This window comes from Micropterus dolomieu, linkage group LG16 (genome assembly GCF_021292245.1).
Source record: "Micropterus dolomieu isolate WLL.071019.BEF.003 ecotype Adirondacks linkage group LG16, ASM2129224v1, whole genome shotgun sequence".
Classification (NCBI taxonomy): domain Eukaryota; kingdom Metazoa; phylum Chordata; class Actinopteri; order Centrarchiformes; family Centrarchidae; genus Micropterus; species Micropterus dolomieu.
In genome coordinates, this window is record NC_060165.1 from 1,491,216 (window position 1) to 1,511,149 (window position 19,934).

At 40.6% G+C, this 19,934-nt stretch overlaps 2 protein-coding genes and 1 long non-coding RNA gene across 3 annotated transcripts in view; 1 reads left to right on the plus strand and 2 right to left on the minus strand.

Moving 5' to 3' along the window:
• Positions 1–10,475, minus strand: part of LOC123985063 (sorting nexin-4-like) — a 44,963-nt gene extending 34,488 nt beyond the window's left edge. The window contains exons 1-4 of the mRNA XM_046072416.1: positions 10,446–10,475; positions 4,666–4,827; positions 4,059–4,183; positions 3,743–3,881 (exon numbers count right to left, since the gene is read on the minus strand). Of these exons, the coding sequence (XP_045928372.1) occupies positions 3,743–3,881; positions 4,059–4,183; positions 4,666–4,827; positions 10,446–10,460 (441 nt within the window). The 5' untranslated portion in view covers positions 10,461–10,475. The remainder of the gene's footprint in view (positions 1–3,742; positions 3,882–4,058; positions 4,184–4,665; positions 4,828–10,445) is intronic.
• LOC123985064 lies at positions 4,171–5,778 on the plus strand. Its single transcript, XR_006828589.1, has 2 exons — positions 4,171–4,781; positions 5,619–5,778. It is a non-coding gene; the product is annotated as an uncharacterized LOC123985064 (long non-coding RNA).
• Positions 5,957–19,933, minus strand: pnpla3 (patatin-like phospholipase domain containing 3). The gene is made up of 9 exons (XM_046072414.1): positions 19,621–19,933; positions 18,320–18,552; positions 18,130–18,195; positions 14,809–15,018; positions 11,310–11,370; positions 11,016–11,192; positions 10,762–10,894; positions 10,511–10,618; positions 5,957–7,963 (listed from the first exon to the last, which is right to left on the minus strand). The coding sequence occupies exons 1-9, from the start codon at positions 19,916–19,918 to the stop codon at positions 7,708–7,710; spliced, it is 1,542 nt and encodes a 513-aa protein (XP_045928370.1). The 5' UTR covers positions 19,919–19,933; the 3' UTR covers positions 5,957–7,707.
• Position 19,934: the final 1 nt, after the last annotated feature.

A 19,934-nucleotide genomic window follows, 5' to 3' on the forward strand; every position in this document is an offset into this window, starting at 1 on the left:
GTCTTAGGACCCATTTTGTTTTCCTTGTATCTGCTTCCCCTTGGACATATTATCCATAAACATGGAATTTCTTTTCATATTTATGCTGATGACACACATATATACTTGCCCGTCAGATCCACAGACCCTGGAATGCTGAGTTCACTTAACGACTGCCTTTGTGAAGTTAAAAAATGGATGTCAAATAATTTCCTCCAGCTGAACTCAGACAAAACAGAAATCCTGGTCATCGGGTCCCAGCAGATGGCAGTTCCCTAGTAAATCACATTAAGCCTGTGGCAAAGAACCTTGGTGTTTGGTTTGATAGTAATTTAAATTTTGAGCAGCACACCACAAAGCTTGTTCAATCATGTTTTTATCAACTTAGAAATATAGCAAAAATTCGATCTATGTTAACTTTTAAGGACACCGAGACCATTTTACACGCCTTCATCTCATCACGCCTGGATTATTGCAGAAGCCGTTTCACCTGTTTAACCCTAAAATCTATTGATCGACTCCAGACTGTCCAGAACTCAGGAGGAAATCAGGTCAGCTGAGTCAGCGAACTCTTTTAAGTCCCTTCTTAAAACATACTTTTATAGGAGAGCCTTTCCCGATCTTATTTGACTTTATTTTATCCCTTTTATTTTATTGTATTTTACTAATTTTATATTTATCTTACACGTGTATTTTAGTCTTTTCAATGTTTTCATGCTTTTATCTTGTATTATTTTTGTATTATTGTCTCTTGGGTACTATTGTCTTTACACTTGTTAAAGCACTTTGTAACTTGTTTTTGAAAAATGCTCTACAAATAAAAGATTATTATTATTATTATTACTCACACTAGGCGATTCGTACCGTGCCCAAGCAAGCAACTAATTTGCTAGGTTACTTACATGCTTGCTAATAACTAAGTGGGTCTCCGACATTGACAGTTGGGTTGGACAGATTTGTGCAGCGGTGTTTATATGAGAGAGAGAGAGAGAGAGAGAGACAAGGTGCTGCACAAATACGCAGCACTCTGCAATCAACTGCGATTTTAAACAGGCCTAGTAAAAAAATCACATGTCAATATGTACATTGATACTGTGGCGGGCCGCCACAAATAAATGACTTTATGGGAAACACTGACTGAGTGATGACGTAAATGTGCTCTGGCTTAGATCATTAGGCGCAGTGTGAGCGCAGGCCAGCGGGGGAGGGGGTACAACCGTGCTCGGCATGGTACAGGGCCTAGTGTGAGTACGCCCTAAGATGTTAAAATAACCTGTTATAGTCTCTCTTCTCTTTTAAGTTATTGCATTGTTTTAGACATCGGTGACAACATGCGTTCGCTTGGTAAAAGTGCATCAAGTTGCTGATAAAAGAAAAGCCTTGTCGTTTTTGTTGGAATTTAATACAGAGGCAGCCTACTAGGGAAAACGCTGAACACTGGATACTGCTGATGTTTTATTTTGACCACATTTATGTGCGATACAGCCTTCTTCACCTTGGTACAAATCATTTTAGTACCTCAGAAGCAAGCATTAATGTTGCATTATTAAACAATAAAATGATTTTAGATGGAGAAACACTTTTTGAATACATTACTTTATCTTTTTGAAGGTTTTTTGGGCAGCCTATATTGGACGGTGTACAATAGCGTACAGAGAGCTGACAAGAAATGAGGAGAGAGAGGGGGGCAATGACACAAGCCAGATTCGAACTGCTGATGTTGTAAAGAGTCAGTATCTTCAAGCTGTAGACACCCAGGACACCCCTAACTTCTCTTTCTTAAAAGTGAAGGTATTTGTAGCTTAATGGGTGTATATGCGTGTTGTCTTGCCATCACAAAAACTGTTTATTGGTCCTACGCTCTCTCTACTCTCTTTCTTCCTGGTTAAGAAGTTAGGTTTAAGCCTGTTTGGTCACAGAGAAAGACAGGTCCACATAAGGGACACTGCAGGACATTGACACTCATGAGTCCTATTAGTGTTGAACGAAGGTGACTTCTTGACTTCTGTGAAGTGCTGAAAAATGAATCAGGGGTCCTTTGGGAGCCAAGCTGCCTCGAAACACTTTTGGTTCCATTAGGTCGGCCTACACCACAGTTCTACGACAAGTTATTTAAAGTCAATGTATATGTGCAGCAGAGCGAGAGGTTCATCTGATGCAGGTTATATTAGAGACATGCCTTTATTTCTAGTTCCCTGTCAGATAAGTAGATTTGCTCATAATTGGGAGCGGTTAGCTTGGTAAAGTGCCCAAAGAGTCCTTACTGCAGCGGCCCGTGTTCGAATCTAGCCTGTGGCCGTTTGCTGCGTGTCTCCCCCTATTTCTGTCCCTCTTTCCTCTCTATCCACCAAAAAATTCCACAATATTCAACAAGTATGTTTGCTCATATTTTAGTGTGAAGCCTCCTTCTTTTCTGATATGTAACATTTCTGATACAGCTTTGTAATGTTAACACAAACTCAACACTTCCTCTGTCCCTTTCAAATAACAAAATAAAAACCATCTAGCACTTCAGTAGACAGTATCCCTTCACTTTCTACCAAGGCTTGCAGGACTGTGTTGTGGAAAATTCAGGTACATTCACAGTTCCCATACGCTGCTTCAAATGTAGCTTTTACCATCTTGTGGTACTCGTGTTACTACAAAATACAGTTTGACATTAACACACACACACACACACACACACACACACACACACACACATACACACACACATACACACACAGTGAAACAGGACTAACACTTTAGATGACAATCCAGAACAACAAAGTGTTGAAAAGAGCATGATTATGTTCTTGAATTTTTCAATTAAAGCGATGGAAAGCTGTTGAAAATGTCTGTTTGTGAACGCTGCTCTGTGCGCCTCTACGTGTGACGCCGTCCTATACAACAGCTTGTTTGAAAACGTGTTTGTTTACACCACACAAGTTTAAACTTTTTGTAATTATCTAGGGCTGACCCCGAATTGTCGAAGATTTGATGATTTGATTTAGGAACCTGATTCGACTCCCAATCTCACAGTCGAATCTTCACATATGGCTATTTTGGCTGTATGGGTGTGCTCAACGGGTTTCTCTCAATAAGTTAATATACCGCCTAATATGATATAAGTATCAACATATAATGCTGTAACATTAGAAAAGAAAGAAGCTTTTAATAAATCATTTAAAGTATGTGAATAAATTCAAATTTTTAACCCTACACCTTAAGGTCGGGGGCGTCAGTGTGCATGTGTGTGTGGCAGAAGAGGGAGAGACAGAGCACAGCGTACACTGTGTTGACTTTTGCCGACTGAGCAGGCACAGTTCTTATTGTTTATAAAATATGCATTCACTTGATATTTGTAATTTTGTCAAATCATCTCATTATTAGAACTAAACTAAAATACATTGCTTATAAAAAGTGTTTGCTTTAGCCAGTTAAATGGTGTGGTGCACACGCACGATTTTGCACATGATTGGGATGATAACACCTCCGCCTCATTCTGAGTAATTAGTGTGCACATTGTGTAACAAGAACCAGGAGCATGCCCCCAGCCATTATTTGAGAGTTTTTATACTAGACTCAGTCTACACTAGTGGCATAAAATGAACAAAAAGACAATTAAATCATTATTTGAATATATTATTTGCATGACAATTACTTGTCCTCTAAAGAGTCATTATGGTGACAGTCCTACTTGTCCTGTCATGCTATATTAGACATGTGTTGTAGGATATAAAGCAAGGGTGTGCAAAGCAAAGGAAAGCCACACTGAACTCACCCGCTTTTCAGGCAGAGGGGGGACCACGGTGTAAGGATAGGTAACTATTAGGTAGTTCCGCAGCAGTTCAAATTCACTGTATCTCCTCCACAGAGAGTCCGGTGCTGGGTTACGACCTTCAGCGACTGCATCCATTGGCCTTAAACCACAAGACAATTTTGTTAAGTGGTTTTGGACAGTGACAAAAGACAGAAGTGATTTCATGCAACACAGAGCTAAAACAAGAGGAAGCAGAGATACGTTAAATACATCTGAAAAGTAACATCTCTGCCCGCAGCACTTCCTTTCAGATGACTCAGGCCAGTGCTGTTCTCACCGTGTCTCGATGAGGTACACGCTGAACGTCTCCTGCATGTTCACCGCATTTTTGCCGCTCCTTTTCTCAGCCTCAGCAACACAGATCTCCATTCTGCGCAGGAGAGAGGAGCCCTCCTCCACCATCTGAACCATCACAGGACACGGCGTCATTAACATCCTCTGCAAACAGCTCTGTGTCAGCCCGTAGTCAGACACTGGGCCAGTGTTCCCACCCGTCTGCTCATGCGCGGCCCCAGTGTGTGTCTTGTTAGCAAGGCTTCTAACATTATGCTGCTGTATATATGAACTATGAAGCGTTATTTATTCATATATTAAGCGAACTGAGGTGAACGACAGCAGACTGGGCGAGACATTCATCTCTCCACTGTCCAGTGTGGCTGGCAAACAGCAAAGATATTACCCGAATTATGCCTAATGAACGTGTAAAAACTTACATTTAACTAGCTTACAACATAATGTAACATTAGGTTGGTTAAGCTAGCTCCGCCCTGAGCTTTAAACTCTTAGCCAATGTTAAATATACTGTAGCGTTAACGCAGCCGTTACCCGCTGCGGTGTCGTTGATAAGAGCAATGTTTCAACAGGAGGAGAAGCTGCTGTTTTACCGCGTTGGTGAAGCTGCTGCTCCCGTCTACAGCTGTGTGCTCTGAGTCCTCGTCAGCGGCCACAGACTCTTCCCTCCCATCCTCCGCCATCCTCGTCTTTCCTCCTGATGTTGCTGGTAAGCCAGGGCGCATGCGCAAAGCGTCACAATCAATGGAGGAAAACTAAAATGACAACAAAAGCAGTTTTGCGCCATTAAGGCTGTTTTCTTGTTTGGCTAATTTATTCATAATAAGTTTTAGACCATTTGTTCTTCCACTGTCACGGGCTGTGTAGCCACTGCATGACCGTTTGCATAGCAGGTAGTCATCATAACGTGAAGACCTGCGGACTACATGGAGTGCAAATGACTTAGCCCAGGATATCATACATCGATCGAGGCATATTTCCTGACGATATGACACATACATGCACGCACAGATTATAGATTTTAGAAAGCAATGTGAACAGCAATGTGAACATCATACATTTCAGTTTGGATCAACGCCCGTGAAGTACACAGCTTCTTAGAAATATATTGATTTCGACTTTAATACAAATAAGAGCTTTACAGGAGGAAAGGTTCCAGGGGTCATACTATGAAAACTTGTCCTGGCCTTGGTTTTTTGACCTTTCAACACTGTAGGATTCTGTCACGCCTCCCCAAAACCGGGAGTGACAGTTCTGTGTGTTTCAGTGGATTTTTGTTTCTTCTGCTTTTTGAGCGAGTGAGGGATGTCTGTGTTTTCGGGCTTGGGCTGTTTGTTTTGGTGTCTCTCTGTTCTCCCTCTCTTTCCTGGGGCTGAGTCTTGTGACTGGGCTCATTGTGGCTGGCATTCTACGCACCTGCTCCCGATCAGCTCTCAAGTCTGGCAGTCTTTCCAGTCTCCGTCGGATTGTTAAGTCATGCTAGTGATCTGTTGACGCTAGGTTCTGTGTGTATTTCTTGTGTGACGAATTCCCCTGTCCTCTGCAGGTTTGGAGCTCTGCTGACCTGTTCTGTCGCCAGACTTAGGCAACGCAGAGAAGCAGCCGCTGTTTGCCAGTCACTGCCTGAGACAGCTGTCAATACAGTCTGCCCTCACGGAGATGTTTCCCCTCTGCTTTAGCCCATTCCAGTAAACTGTTCTAAATTGTCGGTTGTGTTCTATATGCTTTTGGGTTCTACCACCAAACCTGACAAAATCAATGGTTGGCTTAATTTTATGCCATCCAGAGTTGATCCATTAAGTGCTTTCTTAAGGTTTTCATTTACAGTGAAGTAGGCTAGTGAAGGGGACATGGGGTGGGACAGAACACACAATCATTCTTGGATGAGAGAAGATGCTGCAGTATTTATTTCTTTATGTTTACTCTGATAAAGATTTTATTTTCAGGAACAAAGCTTGGGAATTACATTCAAATCAAAGCTTACTACACATACCCATATCTAAAATATCATTTTAAACCTTACCACTGGCAGTTGAGGTAGGTAGATATAGAGGTATTCTGGAAAAGCAGTGTTTGTTTCATGTGATCTGTGTTATTGAGGATGAATTTCATCACAATAAGACATTTCTGTGATTTAAACTGAATGTTCTGAAATCCTCTTTCTTTGAATCTGTGCAGATAATGTGGAATGATTTGAGGTGTGGCTATCTAGGTTGCTGTTGTGGTCGAGTTGCACCGTTTGGTGTTCAAGCTTAAAAGAATTTCACAGCAAATCAACATAACTTTACATTCAAGTGATACATTACATAAAAGAGATTTACAAGTTGAAGGTCACACCAGTATCACGGCTGCACTCGATGAGCACAGACAGCATCAGTGTTTCATTTTGGCAAGTTCAGCAAAACATTCCCAACAGCCATCATGGAGATCTGTTGCTGGCTCTAAACATAGGAAGTGGGGCCAAATTAAACTACAAGTAGGTATTGGTCAGTAATGTTAGTGACCAGTCTGATTTGGAAAGTTTGTTTTAATAAATAAAGCTCTGTGATGAAGTAAACTGTTATTTCAGTTAAAGGACACTTTACTTTAGTATAACTTGGCTATAACTTTCTATCAGTTAGGACAACAATCTTCTCACAAAGTAATCAGCAGGGCTGAGCGGTAGCAATAGCCACAAAGGGATTACTGTCAAAAACACAACTGGTCAGACTTGTGGACGTCCCTCTTAAAAATAGCCATCAGATTAAGTGTGTATGTAAAGTATGCTTACAAAAGAGCAAGGCAGACCTCCAATAAGGCTGCCAGAAGTTACATCATGTCACCTAAAAGCAGTCATATATATCACACAACTAAAAATCAACAGACATGACCAAAAGGACATACAGACGGACACAGTGAGTCACTTGTGAAGACACAATGGACTCTTGATTCAATTAACTGTAATGAAATGAGGAATGATTCCTGCTGCTGTTGAGTACATTTTAAACAAACAGGCTGATGTTCAGTGTTGGGTTACTGTAATAATATTACTTTTCCCAGTAACCAGTAGTGTAAGGGATAACTATTTCCAAAACAGTAATATTAGAGTTACTAATCCAAGTGCACCATCTTTGACGTGAATGCGTGACTGTGCAGCAGGTCAAGGGCAGTTCAAGTCGGCTACCAGTCAAAAAGTTAAAGGAAGAATGAAGAACAAGGGAGAGAGGTGTTCTTTCTATTGCATCACAGTCAAAGATACAAAGTGAAAGTAATATAGTAACGTAATGGTAACATAACTGGTCACCCAATAATAAGTAAAGTAATATTATTACTTTTTTTAAGTGAGTAATAAGTAAAAAGTAACTTATTACAATTCCAGATTAACCTGCCCAACACTGCTGACGTTAGACTGGAAAACCAGACACATATAAAACAGGTCATAGTCCTGAGTTAGTTGCGATGCTGTCTTCCAGAGCACTCATTAAAATATAACACGCTTGGTGCTGCCTTGAGTGTTCCGAGTCAGAGATTAATGTGTTTCCTTAAACCATTCACACACTGCTCCTTTGTCAAATTTTTACAATCACTTGACCAACTCCTTGCAGCGAGAGTGGACATTTGACCACATCACTCCTGAAGTGCATGTCTGAACCACTTCACTGCTGTGCATGGCTGTGAGGTTCATCCTGCGAGCCGACAAAGAAGCAGACTTGTTGTGGAGAGGAGGAGGTGATGTGAGGATGATGGTGGGAGAAGGACGAGGAGGAGGAAGAGGATGCAGATTTGAGGGTCTCCCCGTAGCTGCCGTGGAGGTCCAGGGAGGAAAGGGCAGGCGGGTTGTCTCTCTGCATGGCTCTGTCACACTCTGTGGGTAGAGGTGGCGCGCTCAAGCATTTCCTCAGGTACGGCTCGCTGTAATGTCGGTTACAAGGATGTTTAGAAGTTTGTTTCACTCATTTAAAACAAGAGTAGTGCATAGAAGCAACAGGCAATAAAGTTCGAAGGTTATTCGTCCACTGAATGTATGGGCCACCGAGAGCCACCTTTCCGGTCTCAGTATGCTTCAAAGTCACTTGGTTGTAACATGTTGTCTAACTATGTCTAAAAACAAAAGTACAAGGTACAAAGCCTGCAAAGCCTACAAAGCCATGATGAGTTTACTAGTTTTTTTTGCAAATGAAGGTTTAAGGTCAAGAAATAACTTAATTTGTATATGTATTTATTTTGGACCAAAACAAACTGTGGGGTGGAGTCCAATATAGGTCAACTATGAGGGCCCCAGTCTCCTGAATGGTCATTCTGGTTTGTCAAACCATGTTCCAACTCTCATACAGTTAGCATGCAGGAAAACATTTGTTCAAAGCAAAGAGGTGAGGTCAGAAGTGATTGATCTCTGACCAAATGCCCCTCTCTCTTAAATATGTAATGCCTTGAACTCACTACAGGTTGTTTTAGGCCTTCCTTTCATTTGAAAGTGTTCTAATTTCAAGTTGACTCTAAGTGATTATGTTCCCGTATTACTGTGTGATCAAACATACTGTATGTAGAGGCTTAAAGGTCCAGTGTGTAATATTAGGATCTATTGACAGAAATGCAATATAATATAAACACCTATCTTTTCAGTGGTGTATAAAGAACCTTACAAAATGAAATGTTTTTATTACTTTAGAATGAGTCATTTCTATCTACTGTACATAAACCGCGTGACCTGCTTACACGGAAGTCACCATGTTGCACCGCCATGTTTCTACAGTGGCCCAAACGGACAAACTGCTCTACAGAGTGCGTTTCGTCACTACGTTGAATAAGTAGAGGAAGAAGAGTGTGGCTTTCCCCAAATGGAAGGCGCTGATGCAGGTCAAATGTTTTCAAAGCGATGCTGACGTTCTTGGAATGTTTTGAAAACTATTTTTATCAAGAATTGTTTATCTTTTGCTTAAATGACATACATTTGTACACCCAGCACTTATTACTTAAAATACTTTCAAGTCAGACTGACAGGATCAATGTCACACAATCTGACCCCTTATGTCAACTATTAGAACTGTGTGGGAACAGGACCTAGATTAGAATTTTTCATGGAACTTTCCAAGACACACCCTTAGTACATCATAACCATATTTTAAAAACAAAACTAGCTAGAATTGTCTGTCTGTGACAACTGCAAACAAGCCCTCACCCAGCCCTTCATGTTCTGGTCTCTCTGGTCTCTCTCTTCCTTTGCTGAAACCAGTCTTCCAAACTTTCCCTGAAAAATTTATTTACTTCTGTAATAGTGTAACTGTGTCAGTAAGCGGTCTGTGGAGATATCCACTCACTGTCTGCTCTCACTACATCTATGGTCTGTCTCCTCTGCTTGTAGTACCAGCAGCTAAGGTTCTTCTCTGTCACATTAAAGCAACAATGAAAAACGTCTCTACTCTTAAAGTGTTTAAATACAGCAGTGCAAAGTAATACTGACTCAAGTACTGTCCTTTACATGTACTTACTATTTTCTTTTCATGCCCTTTCTACTTCTTCCCCCCCACATCAAAGAGGTAAATACTATGCTTTTTACTACATTTATATGACGGCTTTAGTTACTAGATACTTCACAAATGAAGATTTTGGAGATAAAACACATAAAGAGCATAAAATATGATGATTTGTTATAAAATAAACTACTAGTTAAATTAACTAGTCTATACTAGTACAGCTGAAACGATGACTCGGTTAATTAACTGAAAATCAATTTTGATAATTCTCATTTTTCCTGTAGAAACATTTGATGGTTCAGCTCCTCACATGTGAAGATCTGCTGATTGTAATAACTGTAATGTCTGTTAGTAATGTTGAGCTTTGGACTGACGGTTGGACATAACATGTGTTGTGAAAGTGTCACTCTGGGCTCTGGGTAACTGTGACGGCACAATCTTTACAAACTAAACAATCAATCGATTCATGGAGGAAATAATCAGCAGATTGATCCAGAATTAAAAGAATCATTACCACAGTTGAGAATGAGCTCCAGCTCAACAACTACAGCGGCAACATCCTGCTTTACATTAATGAGGAGGAATAATAATCTGAGAGAATATATAATAGTACAACATTTAACTGCTTTAATGCTTTGAGGACATTTTCCTGATTATATTCCTAGACCATTATTCAAATACAGTGTGATCCCTGATTAGATCGACCACTGAATGATGGTAGGCGGGTGAGGTACGTCATTTCATATACAACTTACATGGTTTGTAATTTGTGTTGTGTGTGTGTGAAGTTGGATGCCTGGGGTCAGTTACCAGGAAAAGCATACCTTTTATAAAATGCTTTTTTGTACAGTTCCACATTGATATTCAATAAATAAACCTTTAAGAGAAAAAGAATTACTCTGATTCCAAAGACGAAGCACCTGTTCAATGGACATGGAGTGGATGACTGTATGACTGATGCACTGAATAGAAAATCATCCGTCACCTCATGGAGTTGGCTGGTACTCCTTTCCAGGCCTGTCGGTACACGTCACCTGCCACCCCAAACAGCCAGCGCACATCAGCTGGCACTTCTGGGATCCACTCCACAAACCTGGAGCAGAGCAGAAATTATATTATATGAACACTAAACTCGTGTTTAATACTGAAACGGGCAACTTGGTCATGGATCTGACTCTTGCTTCAAGATGCCTTTGCTTAACGAAAGATATTTTCATTGTTTAGACGCATACTCACCTCTGGGCCACAGAGTATGCGGACTGCACAGGAAGTGTGCATGGCATGAGCATGTAGGAGGCCACTCTCACTGGCAGCATCTCAGACACCTTGGCGTACAAACCAGGTTTGTCTTGGCAGGCCTCACAGAACACTGACAGAACATAGAGGACCAGGACAGTTTAAAGAGGACTTCCGAGCTATTCTAAAATGACTAAACTTGGGTCAAATGTAGCTTCATTCTAAAGCCACTAGAGTATAGGATGACACCACACCTTTCTTGATGGATGTAGGCAGAGCGATCTGCTCATCCAGCCACCAGTGCTGTTTACGCAGCAGGCGCAGCCTCCGGAGCACCCACTCTTGTGTGCTTTCCTTTTGCTTGCAGCAGCAGTCGGGCAGGCTCTCCGGCAGGGCGGGGCCCGAGGTTGGGCGCTCCAGCATCAGCAGATCTGGCAACACAAAATGACACACAGTCTAAAGGTCAAGCTAGAGGCTGATAGGGATGCATCATAACTAGGTATGATTATTTGAGAGTCTCCATGATAACACAGCAGTAGAATACTCACCGTTCTCTTCAAGGAAGCGCAGAGCATCCTTATAACCGCTCTGACACATCTCAGCCAGAACCTGTGGAGAGGAAGACAGTACTTTATTGATTAATTGATCAATGACATAAATTGTCCATGAGATGCTCCTCAGTTTATTTTACTGTTATAATAAAGAACTGGAGTTATTTTTGTGTTGGATTTTTGACAGGCCAGTAAAGTTGTCATTCTCTCCCCTCACACTTTTTTTTATGTCTTTCAGACTGATTAGATTAACTGTTATACAGTATGATGAAACCAAAACATGTTTGTTTCACAATAAAGCTGGTCTTTATTTTATGTGTTGTCAGAGTTTTGAGCCTCTAGGGCTGCCATTCTCCCACAAAGCATCACCTCATCACTGTCAGGTGAGCAATTTTATATATATTATAAGAACTCAATAATAACAACAGCTTAGCTATAGCCTGGCTAAAGCAGGGGAAACAGCTAGCTTGGCACTGTCCAAAGTTCAACAAACATCTCTAAAGCTCACTGATAAACATGTTGTATCATGTTCGTTTAAACTATACACAAACAGAAATGTAGAAACATTGTGGGTTTTTATGGAGCGTTGCACTCTGCTATTTCAGACTCTGCTAAGCTAACTGCATCCTGGCTCTAGGTCCTTGCTCCATGAAGATTTGAGTTGCCAATATAAAAACAACCCAAACAAAACAATATAGTTAAATAAAAAACACACTGTTATGTGTATTTAATTTTTATATCTGCATTTCCTTATCATTAAAGGAAAAACATACGTTAAAAGAACAATTATTCAGAAACAAAGTATAGAATGTATTGCATTTCACTGTTGTCCAGCACAGGGCTATGATTAACATTTTAGGTGCCTAAAAATACTTTACATGCCCCGATTCATGTATGAGCTGAACTCAAAGATCTAAGACTTTCTCTATGTACACATAGAAAACCAGTCAGTATCTGGTGTGACCACCATTTTCCTCACACAGTGCAACACATCTCCTTCACATACAGTTGATCAGGTTGTTGACTGTGGCCTGTGGAGTGTTGGTCCACTCCTCTTCAATGGCTGTGCGAAGTTGCAATCAGGAGCATACATAGAGTTACTGCCTCAAGCAGATATAGGTAGACTGTTTTTCATGTGGTGTGGAACAGAGAAGCAGAGTTGGAAATATGGGGGAGCTGAGGGGGGCATGGCTCCTCTGAAAGCCACATATGAGAAACTTAGAGGGAGTTATTTAGTGCCCCTAGTTTCTTTTTGTATAAATGTATATTTTTCTGTATATTTAGGTTCCTAAATAAAATAATAGGCTGATGGTAGAGAGGCTGAAGGTGATGGTGATCTGATGGTGCAGTGAATAAGACACATGCCTTTGGTGTGAGAGCCCCGGGTTTAAATCCACTGTGGGACACCAATATGTCCCTGAGCAAGACCCTTAACCCCTAGTTGCTCCTGAGGCGTGCGACCTCTGACATATATAGCAATTGTAAGTCGCTTTGGATAAAAGCGTCAGCTTAATGAATGAATGGTTGTAAACGTGCATAACAATATCTGATCATTTGTGTCTAACAAACGCAATGCTGTCTGAAACATAGGGTTCCCAGAAAGCTGCGGTGTAACTTCAACACTGTGGAGAGGTAATTCCTCCTCCATGGAATGTGGTGCCACATGCACCCAATTACATGGAGATCATGGGATCCAGAAGGCATAACACTCTTACACGTGAGGAGCCACACTATAAAGAACACAGCAAACAGCTCTACCCCAACAAGGTCAAAGCTCACGTCATCTAAAAGGTCACCTGTCAATCATCACAGCGGCAGGGAATAACATCGGATGCTACAGCCTGTCAGTGATGGGTAAAGGGAGAAAGGGAAGATTAAGCAGTGCATCTCTAAACTAGAAGCTATAAGCAAGTAGAGTACCATCAGAGTAAACTGTGTCAAATCTGTTTTCTAATTAACAATAAATGTAGGAACTTTTATTAAAGAAAACTTCTGTTCTGTAAATAGTTCTCTTACTACTGTGATCAAAAATGTTGCTCTGAAGCTCAATTCTGAGGGTGCTCTGTAAATATTTTCTTTATAAACTACTGATCAACCCATATCAATTTCATGCTAAAATGATTTTCCAGTTAGTCCCGTCTACAGATGGTCATTGCTACTCGATACCTTTATGGTATCGACCGAAATAGCCCAGTATTGAGTAGAATCCAAACGTCTCTTTTCGTCTACTTTTTGTAACCAGATTACTGCAAATAATTACTATTATTAATTCAGTTTATTGATTGAAAGTTTACAAAATAATTTTCCGTTGTTTACTTTCAACATACGGTACGGTACCTGAAATTCTTTTCCCACAACTTATTTGGTCACTAAACTATTTCACTCCTCCTCTCTTATTCAAATATAAAAAAATTCACAAGCTGTAGTCTTTCCCCGTATAATACTACTCGTCAGGATGAACTAATCAGCATGAGGAGGATAGATAAGCTTGCCTGTCCATACCAACAATAAAAATAATAATAGGCTACCATTTAACTACTATGACTTGCATTTTATGCAAGGTATTGATTGAAGTAGTCTATTGGTATCGTTATCACTTTAAGGGTACTGGTTTCGGTACTGGTATCGTAAAATTGTAAACAATACCCAACCCTAGTCCCTTCCAAGTCCAGTTTAAACCTGGCCCCATCCCAATTATGGATACAGATACAGATCATGTATTGACGGAATGGGTACAGATGAAATGGTGTACTTGCACATCACAGGACCACTATGATATGAAAGGAGTTGTAGGAGAGATTGTGAAAGTTATTCTGAGTTTTTCTTTGTGTTGGAACAATGAATATATTTTCAGTTCAGTTATGCTGTCCATAAACTCCAACAATCCAACAATCTAGGTGTTAGATAATGTCCACGACACTAGGCACTTGTGACGGAAAGGCAAGAGCAACTTGACCGCAATGCCAAAGAGCCAGGCTCGTTAGTATGGCAGTCACAGCGCATACTCAACCGTAGTGACGGTGGTCCGTCACAATGCTAAACATAATATAGACTACTGTATGTAACTGACTTGGTAAACAGTGGCCACTGAGGTAAGCTTAATGTTCCATTTCCCCCCCAGCTAGTCACTGACTTTGTTTTCACATTTGGTGCGGGCAGTTTTGGGTCTGATTTGGACGTCCATTTTCTGTGAGTTCATTACAGAGATTCCTTTTACAAAAACATATTGATTGGTGCTGCTTTAAATGGACTTGAAGTGTGCATTGTATCGCTGTGATTTAGGGAAACATAATTACCAGATCAGGTTTTAAATAGACTTGACCTTTAGATGGGAGTTTAAGCACATTCAGTCTTATAAACCACACCTGTTGATTATTGTCTCCAACAAGTACACTTGCAATTTTGCACATTGCACATCACATTTTTGTTATCATCAACTGCACCTTCTAAATCATAAACAAACAGAATGCCCCTCTGATGCAGAAGCATTACCCACCTTGGGTTCTGGAGGAAACAGAGCCCTGCTGAGGCGGTACATGTTTCCCACGTTCATCTGGATGCTGGTGTTGGTGAAGCGCAGCTCGTGGAAGCTGGGGGAATTGTCCCGGGGACAGATGTCACTCTCGCCAGCAAAGGGAGAGATAGTGATGGTGTTCTTCAACTCAGACTGCGGCAGGTTGTCGCTGATCCCGCCGTCCACGTAACGCTAAGGACAGAAAAAAATAATGTATGTAACTACTTTCATTCAACAGCTGAAGTCTCTTTAACTTACAATATTTTCCCTCACTGCACTAACGTGAAGCTGTGTCATCACAGAAAAGGTTTACTGGAACATATGGGATATTGTTCTTGGCTGCTATACCATGATAACTGTACATTGCGTTGTGCTCCTAACACATTTTCGAAATTAAAAACCCAACCATCTTGTCAGTCAATTTTTAGCCATGACTTTACCCATGTATTTATGTATGTAAATGCTCCTGTTGCACTTCAGATTTAACCTCGGGAACGTTGGAAAATGAAAGGAGGGCTTTCTTGTTTAAAGCGCTTAAAATGTCATGGAACTGGAAGTGCCAGTTGTAAAATCATTTGGCTTGGCAGAGATGCTGCCAGTGGACTAAACGGGTGGAAAATCTATCCTCTCTGTTAGGAACTGCCAGCCTGACAGAATATAGGTCAGTGAGTAAATGGAGGTCAGGATCATTATGTCAGATGCTGAGTAACAACAAATTGCAATACAGAAATGCCATAGATATGTCTGATGTAGTTTAGAAACAGAGACACAATTACATAGCTTGTCCATAAAAGAGCACTGACAAAAGTATTTTTATCAGCCATACTGGAAATGAAATACAGTATGTCAACAATTATTGGATAGGTTGGAAATTTGGTACGCACATTTATGTTCACCACAGGATGAATTGTTGGTGATACCTTTCATTTAGCACTAAATTCAGCTCAAAATATAAATGTGTCTAATACTTTGGTACTACATTAAACTAGCTAGCTGTATCAGTGACATTTTAACTGAAGTATGATTCAGTGCACAGGCTGATATCCTTTGTCTTTTCAAAGCCTAGCATCAAGAGATCAGGTGCCTTTTATCCATGTTAGCAGCATGACTAGGAATTTTGGTGAACAGAATGTTTTGAACAAACAAACAACACTTGCTGAAATACAGGATCTCTTAAAGTCCAGGGGTTTATAACTGAATTAGATGAATTCATTTTTATTTATATTTGAGATAAAAAGGTGCCACAATGTTATGGGGAGGACCCCCACAGTCCCAGTTATGTTTCCCCTCCAATGCTGAAACAAAACCTGCGCCCTTGACTTGACATGAAGAACTTTTGGTAACGTTATATGTCACGGGTCCTGCAACTTCTCAACAATTTCCTAGGATGTTTTTCTGTGAAAAACAGATATTAGTTCATATTAGAGGGAAAACAGACCCAATGTTCACACTGCAAGTACCAACTAACTTGAGTTCTGAAGAAAGACGTTACACAGTTTAGTAGGTTTTAGAAGTACTTGTTGTATTCCAGAAGAATTTCTTTTAAACAACTGCTAAAATCCTAATCTCATGAAATTTAAATTCAAGCAAGTATGAATTCCTTCTTGGAAACAGCAAATCTGTTATGTATAATCATAATTTATAGTCTAAAAGACTCTTGAGGTTGCACTACAATTAACTGGAATGAATGAATTTAAAGTGTGCCAATTGAACACTGTCTCCATTTTCCCTAGTATTAACTCTAAATTACATAAACCTTCTAAGAATTTTCATATCAGTTCCCCGCAAAATAAAGTGTTACTGAACTGTCTGAAGTTTGATTTTTGAGAAATACACTGGCTGTTTCTCCACAGCACTATTCGTCCACAAGATGTCATGCCTCAAGTTAACACACTGCACTGGGCTCTGAGCCAGCAGAAAGCACACAATGTACAGAATGCACAGAACGCTTGCAGACACATTATGTACATCCAGACAGCTCCGTATTATGTACAACAGTTCAAGTCAATCCAGCAGCAGCTTAGTGGACTCAAAAGACAAAAAACATAGCCCTCAAAAAGCAACAGGCTCTATTCAGGGTGGACAGACGTCTACACTGGGATGTCCTTTTAACCCCTGATATAACTACACTACACTTACTGTACCATTTAAACGTATTTATATATACTGTAAATTAAAGTATTTAATTACTTCATTCATTGAATTGTTTTATAATACTTCATGTTATCTGGTTGTTTACTTTTATCTTTCCTGATTGTGAAGCAGTTGACCTTTGTATGTTGTTACTATTTTGACATTTCAGCTGCTTTCAGAGGATACACTTCAACTAACAGTTCAACTGTAATCAGCCCTTTTGCTTAAGTCATTGCAGAGACTAATGTAATCAGTCAGAACTGGGACCTCAACTCATTTCAGTGCTTACATTGAACTTCCTGTTCTGGTCATTACGTTCATTCAAATGTTCCAATTTGAAGCTGGATTTCTTATTATATTTCATGTCATCCTGATAATTACTTTTATTTGACTTGATTGTGAAGCACTTGACCTTTGTATTTAGTTATTACTATATAACGTCATCTGGATCCAATCTGCCTGATTTAGTTATGATTCGTAACCTGGCAAGAGAAGATAGGAAGTAAAACTGAAACCCAGCTCTGTCTATCTGCATTACATAACTGTCAAAGTCCACCACTAATAGCTGATAAGTCAAAGTGAAGGCAACACTGCTATCAGAAACTACAGAATCACAGTTCTTTTTCTAATGTGACTGATCATGTTTATTTGTAAAGGAAAACTAAAGGATCTCATAGCAGTTTTAACTTGTATTTTCCCTGTTTCATTTTCAGTGCAGTATGTCCCATTCCTATTTTCAGGTTTTACTGGAATACTGTTATCTAATAGATATGTTTTAGATCGCAGTTGCTCTCAATGCAATGCAAATGACCTCAAAATTACAAACTATGATCCAGCATTAATACAACACAACCATATTCACATCAATGAGAATGTCCCTCTCTGATATCTGCCTTATCCCTTTTCAACTATGCTTGTTGCTGCGTATTTCTATAGCCAGTCTGTGTGCGATCTTCCTTTGCAGCTGAAACTTCCTTCCCCTTAGTAACTTATTTTAGCCAATGGGTACATGCTTCCCAATGTATAGTTTTGATCACGTGTGATGAAGCAAACAACGATTTAGGAGATGTAAAAATTGTGAAATATGATTTTGTACAAAAGATTGTGCATCCCAAAAGAGGAAACCAAAGCTAAACCTTAATGAGTAGTGTTTCTACCACATGCACCTACCACTCCTCTGAAGGATGGAGGAATCAGCCCACAGTAGATGGGAATGAAACAGCTGCAGATCAACGCCTGTGGACAGAGCGCAGGGTTAAAACAGAGGATATTTATTTAATTCACCAAACTTTATTGCAATAGAGGCCCAATAAAGGCTTCTCCAGATTTATAGGATAACCATGTCACCACCTGCCCACACCTGGATAAGTTCCTCTTTGGAGCTAAACTCAGACACCAGCACGTTCTCCCCGTTAGACACCTTGGTCAGCGAAATACACAGTCGCCCCGAGGCCAGGACATGTGCGTCAGAGGGCAGGTCACGATTAAGGCCAGACTTTAGCACCTTGATCAGGTTGAAGGTAGGGTGAAGGGGGCCCAAGTTCCTCTTCCTGGCCTCTTTAGCCACCTCGATCACATCTTCACAGCATTTAGCTAAAAATTTGAAGAAAACGGTTTAGTTTAGGCTCAAGAGATGGGACTTTGAGGCTATACCTCTACCCTTGCAGGTATATGACCTGCAAACAAAAACACATTTCTGCGACTGGATCAATATTCACTAGAGCTACCAGGAGTCAGTGACCAACAGTGACCTAGGTGAGCCCTCTTCCGAGTACTGAGCCCATGCTGAGGTCGCTGCAGCCAGTTGACAGTGACACACAAAGGTCGATCTGCATTCTCACGCGTTTAGTCTACTGATGCCTGGCCTTGGGATTGCTTATTCACAAGAGAGAAAGTAACTCACAGTGGCTACAGCAAGAGCAGGCATGTTCTCTTACGATCAAATGGTTCCACGCCACTGTTTTCCATTTAAATGCGTTGCCATTGTATGCCTGTTATACATACTGTCTATAGGCCTACTTTAAATATGACGGTGACAGATTATGTCATATGATATGCTGCATCTACCAACACTTTGTTTACACTGCTTTGAACACTGTAAGTATAATTATGGCCTAATAATTGGGCTCAACAGTGAATTTCAATTTATATTTAACTGAATGAATTTATATAGTAAGAAGAACATACTGTATATAAACCTATATTCACATGCATTTATTTTGATGTAAAATAATATATTTCAAAACTTTAGTTTAGTTTAATTAGTCTACTATACGTTACTAACATTCACATTACATAATGTTTTGGCTGCGAAATCCCTCTTTTTCAGGAGAAATTTATATAATGGTAAATGGTATAATGACAAATATATTTTGGGTCAGTTTCAACAAAACGTTACTGAATTCTACTAATATTTAATAACAGTTTAGTCACACCAATAACTCAACTGAAAGGAGGTGAACCTATATTTGTATATTTACACGGTATATATTTATATTAGCTACACTGATATCAGTGTAGTTCAACATATTTGAAATTCCTGCAGCAGGCATTAAAAACGATATCAATAACAAAAATAATACAGGACTTCCGGTGTCCTCCGCATTCTGCGTCAAGTGTGCAGAAAGCTCCAGGCCACCGAGCCACAGCGGCGCGTCTTACCCAGAGATGCCTGGGTGGCGAGCACCGAGGCGGTCAGAGCCCCGGCAGAGGCCCCGTACAGCTTGGTGGCCCCTTTGACGAGGTAGGGCGCTTTCTCCAGCAGGCAGCTGGAAACTCCAATATGGTAAATCCCCAGGAACCCGCACCCTGCGAAGGACAGGTTCCAGCCGCGGTTTAGGTCAAACATGGCGGGGCATGCCCCGGCTGGGGAACCGTGAGAGCGGAGTGTGCTGCGGCGGAGAGGGGGGCGCACAGCTGTCACCCTGCCCGGCCGACAGAAGCGGACTGCACTCCGCATATTGAGCTCTGGCTGT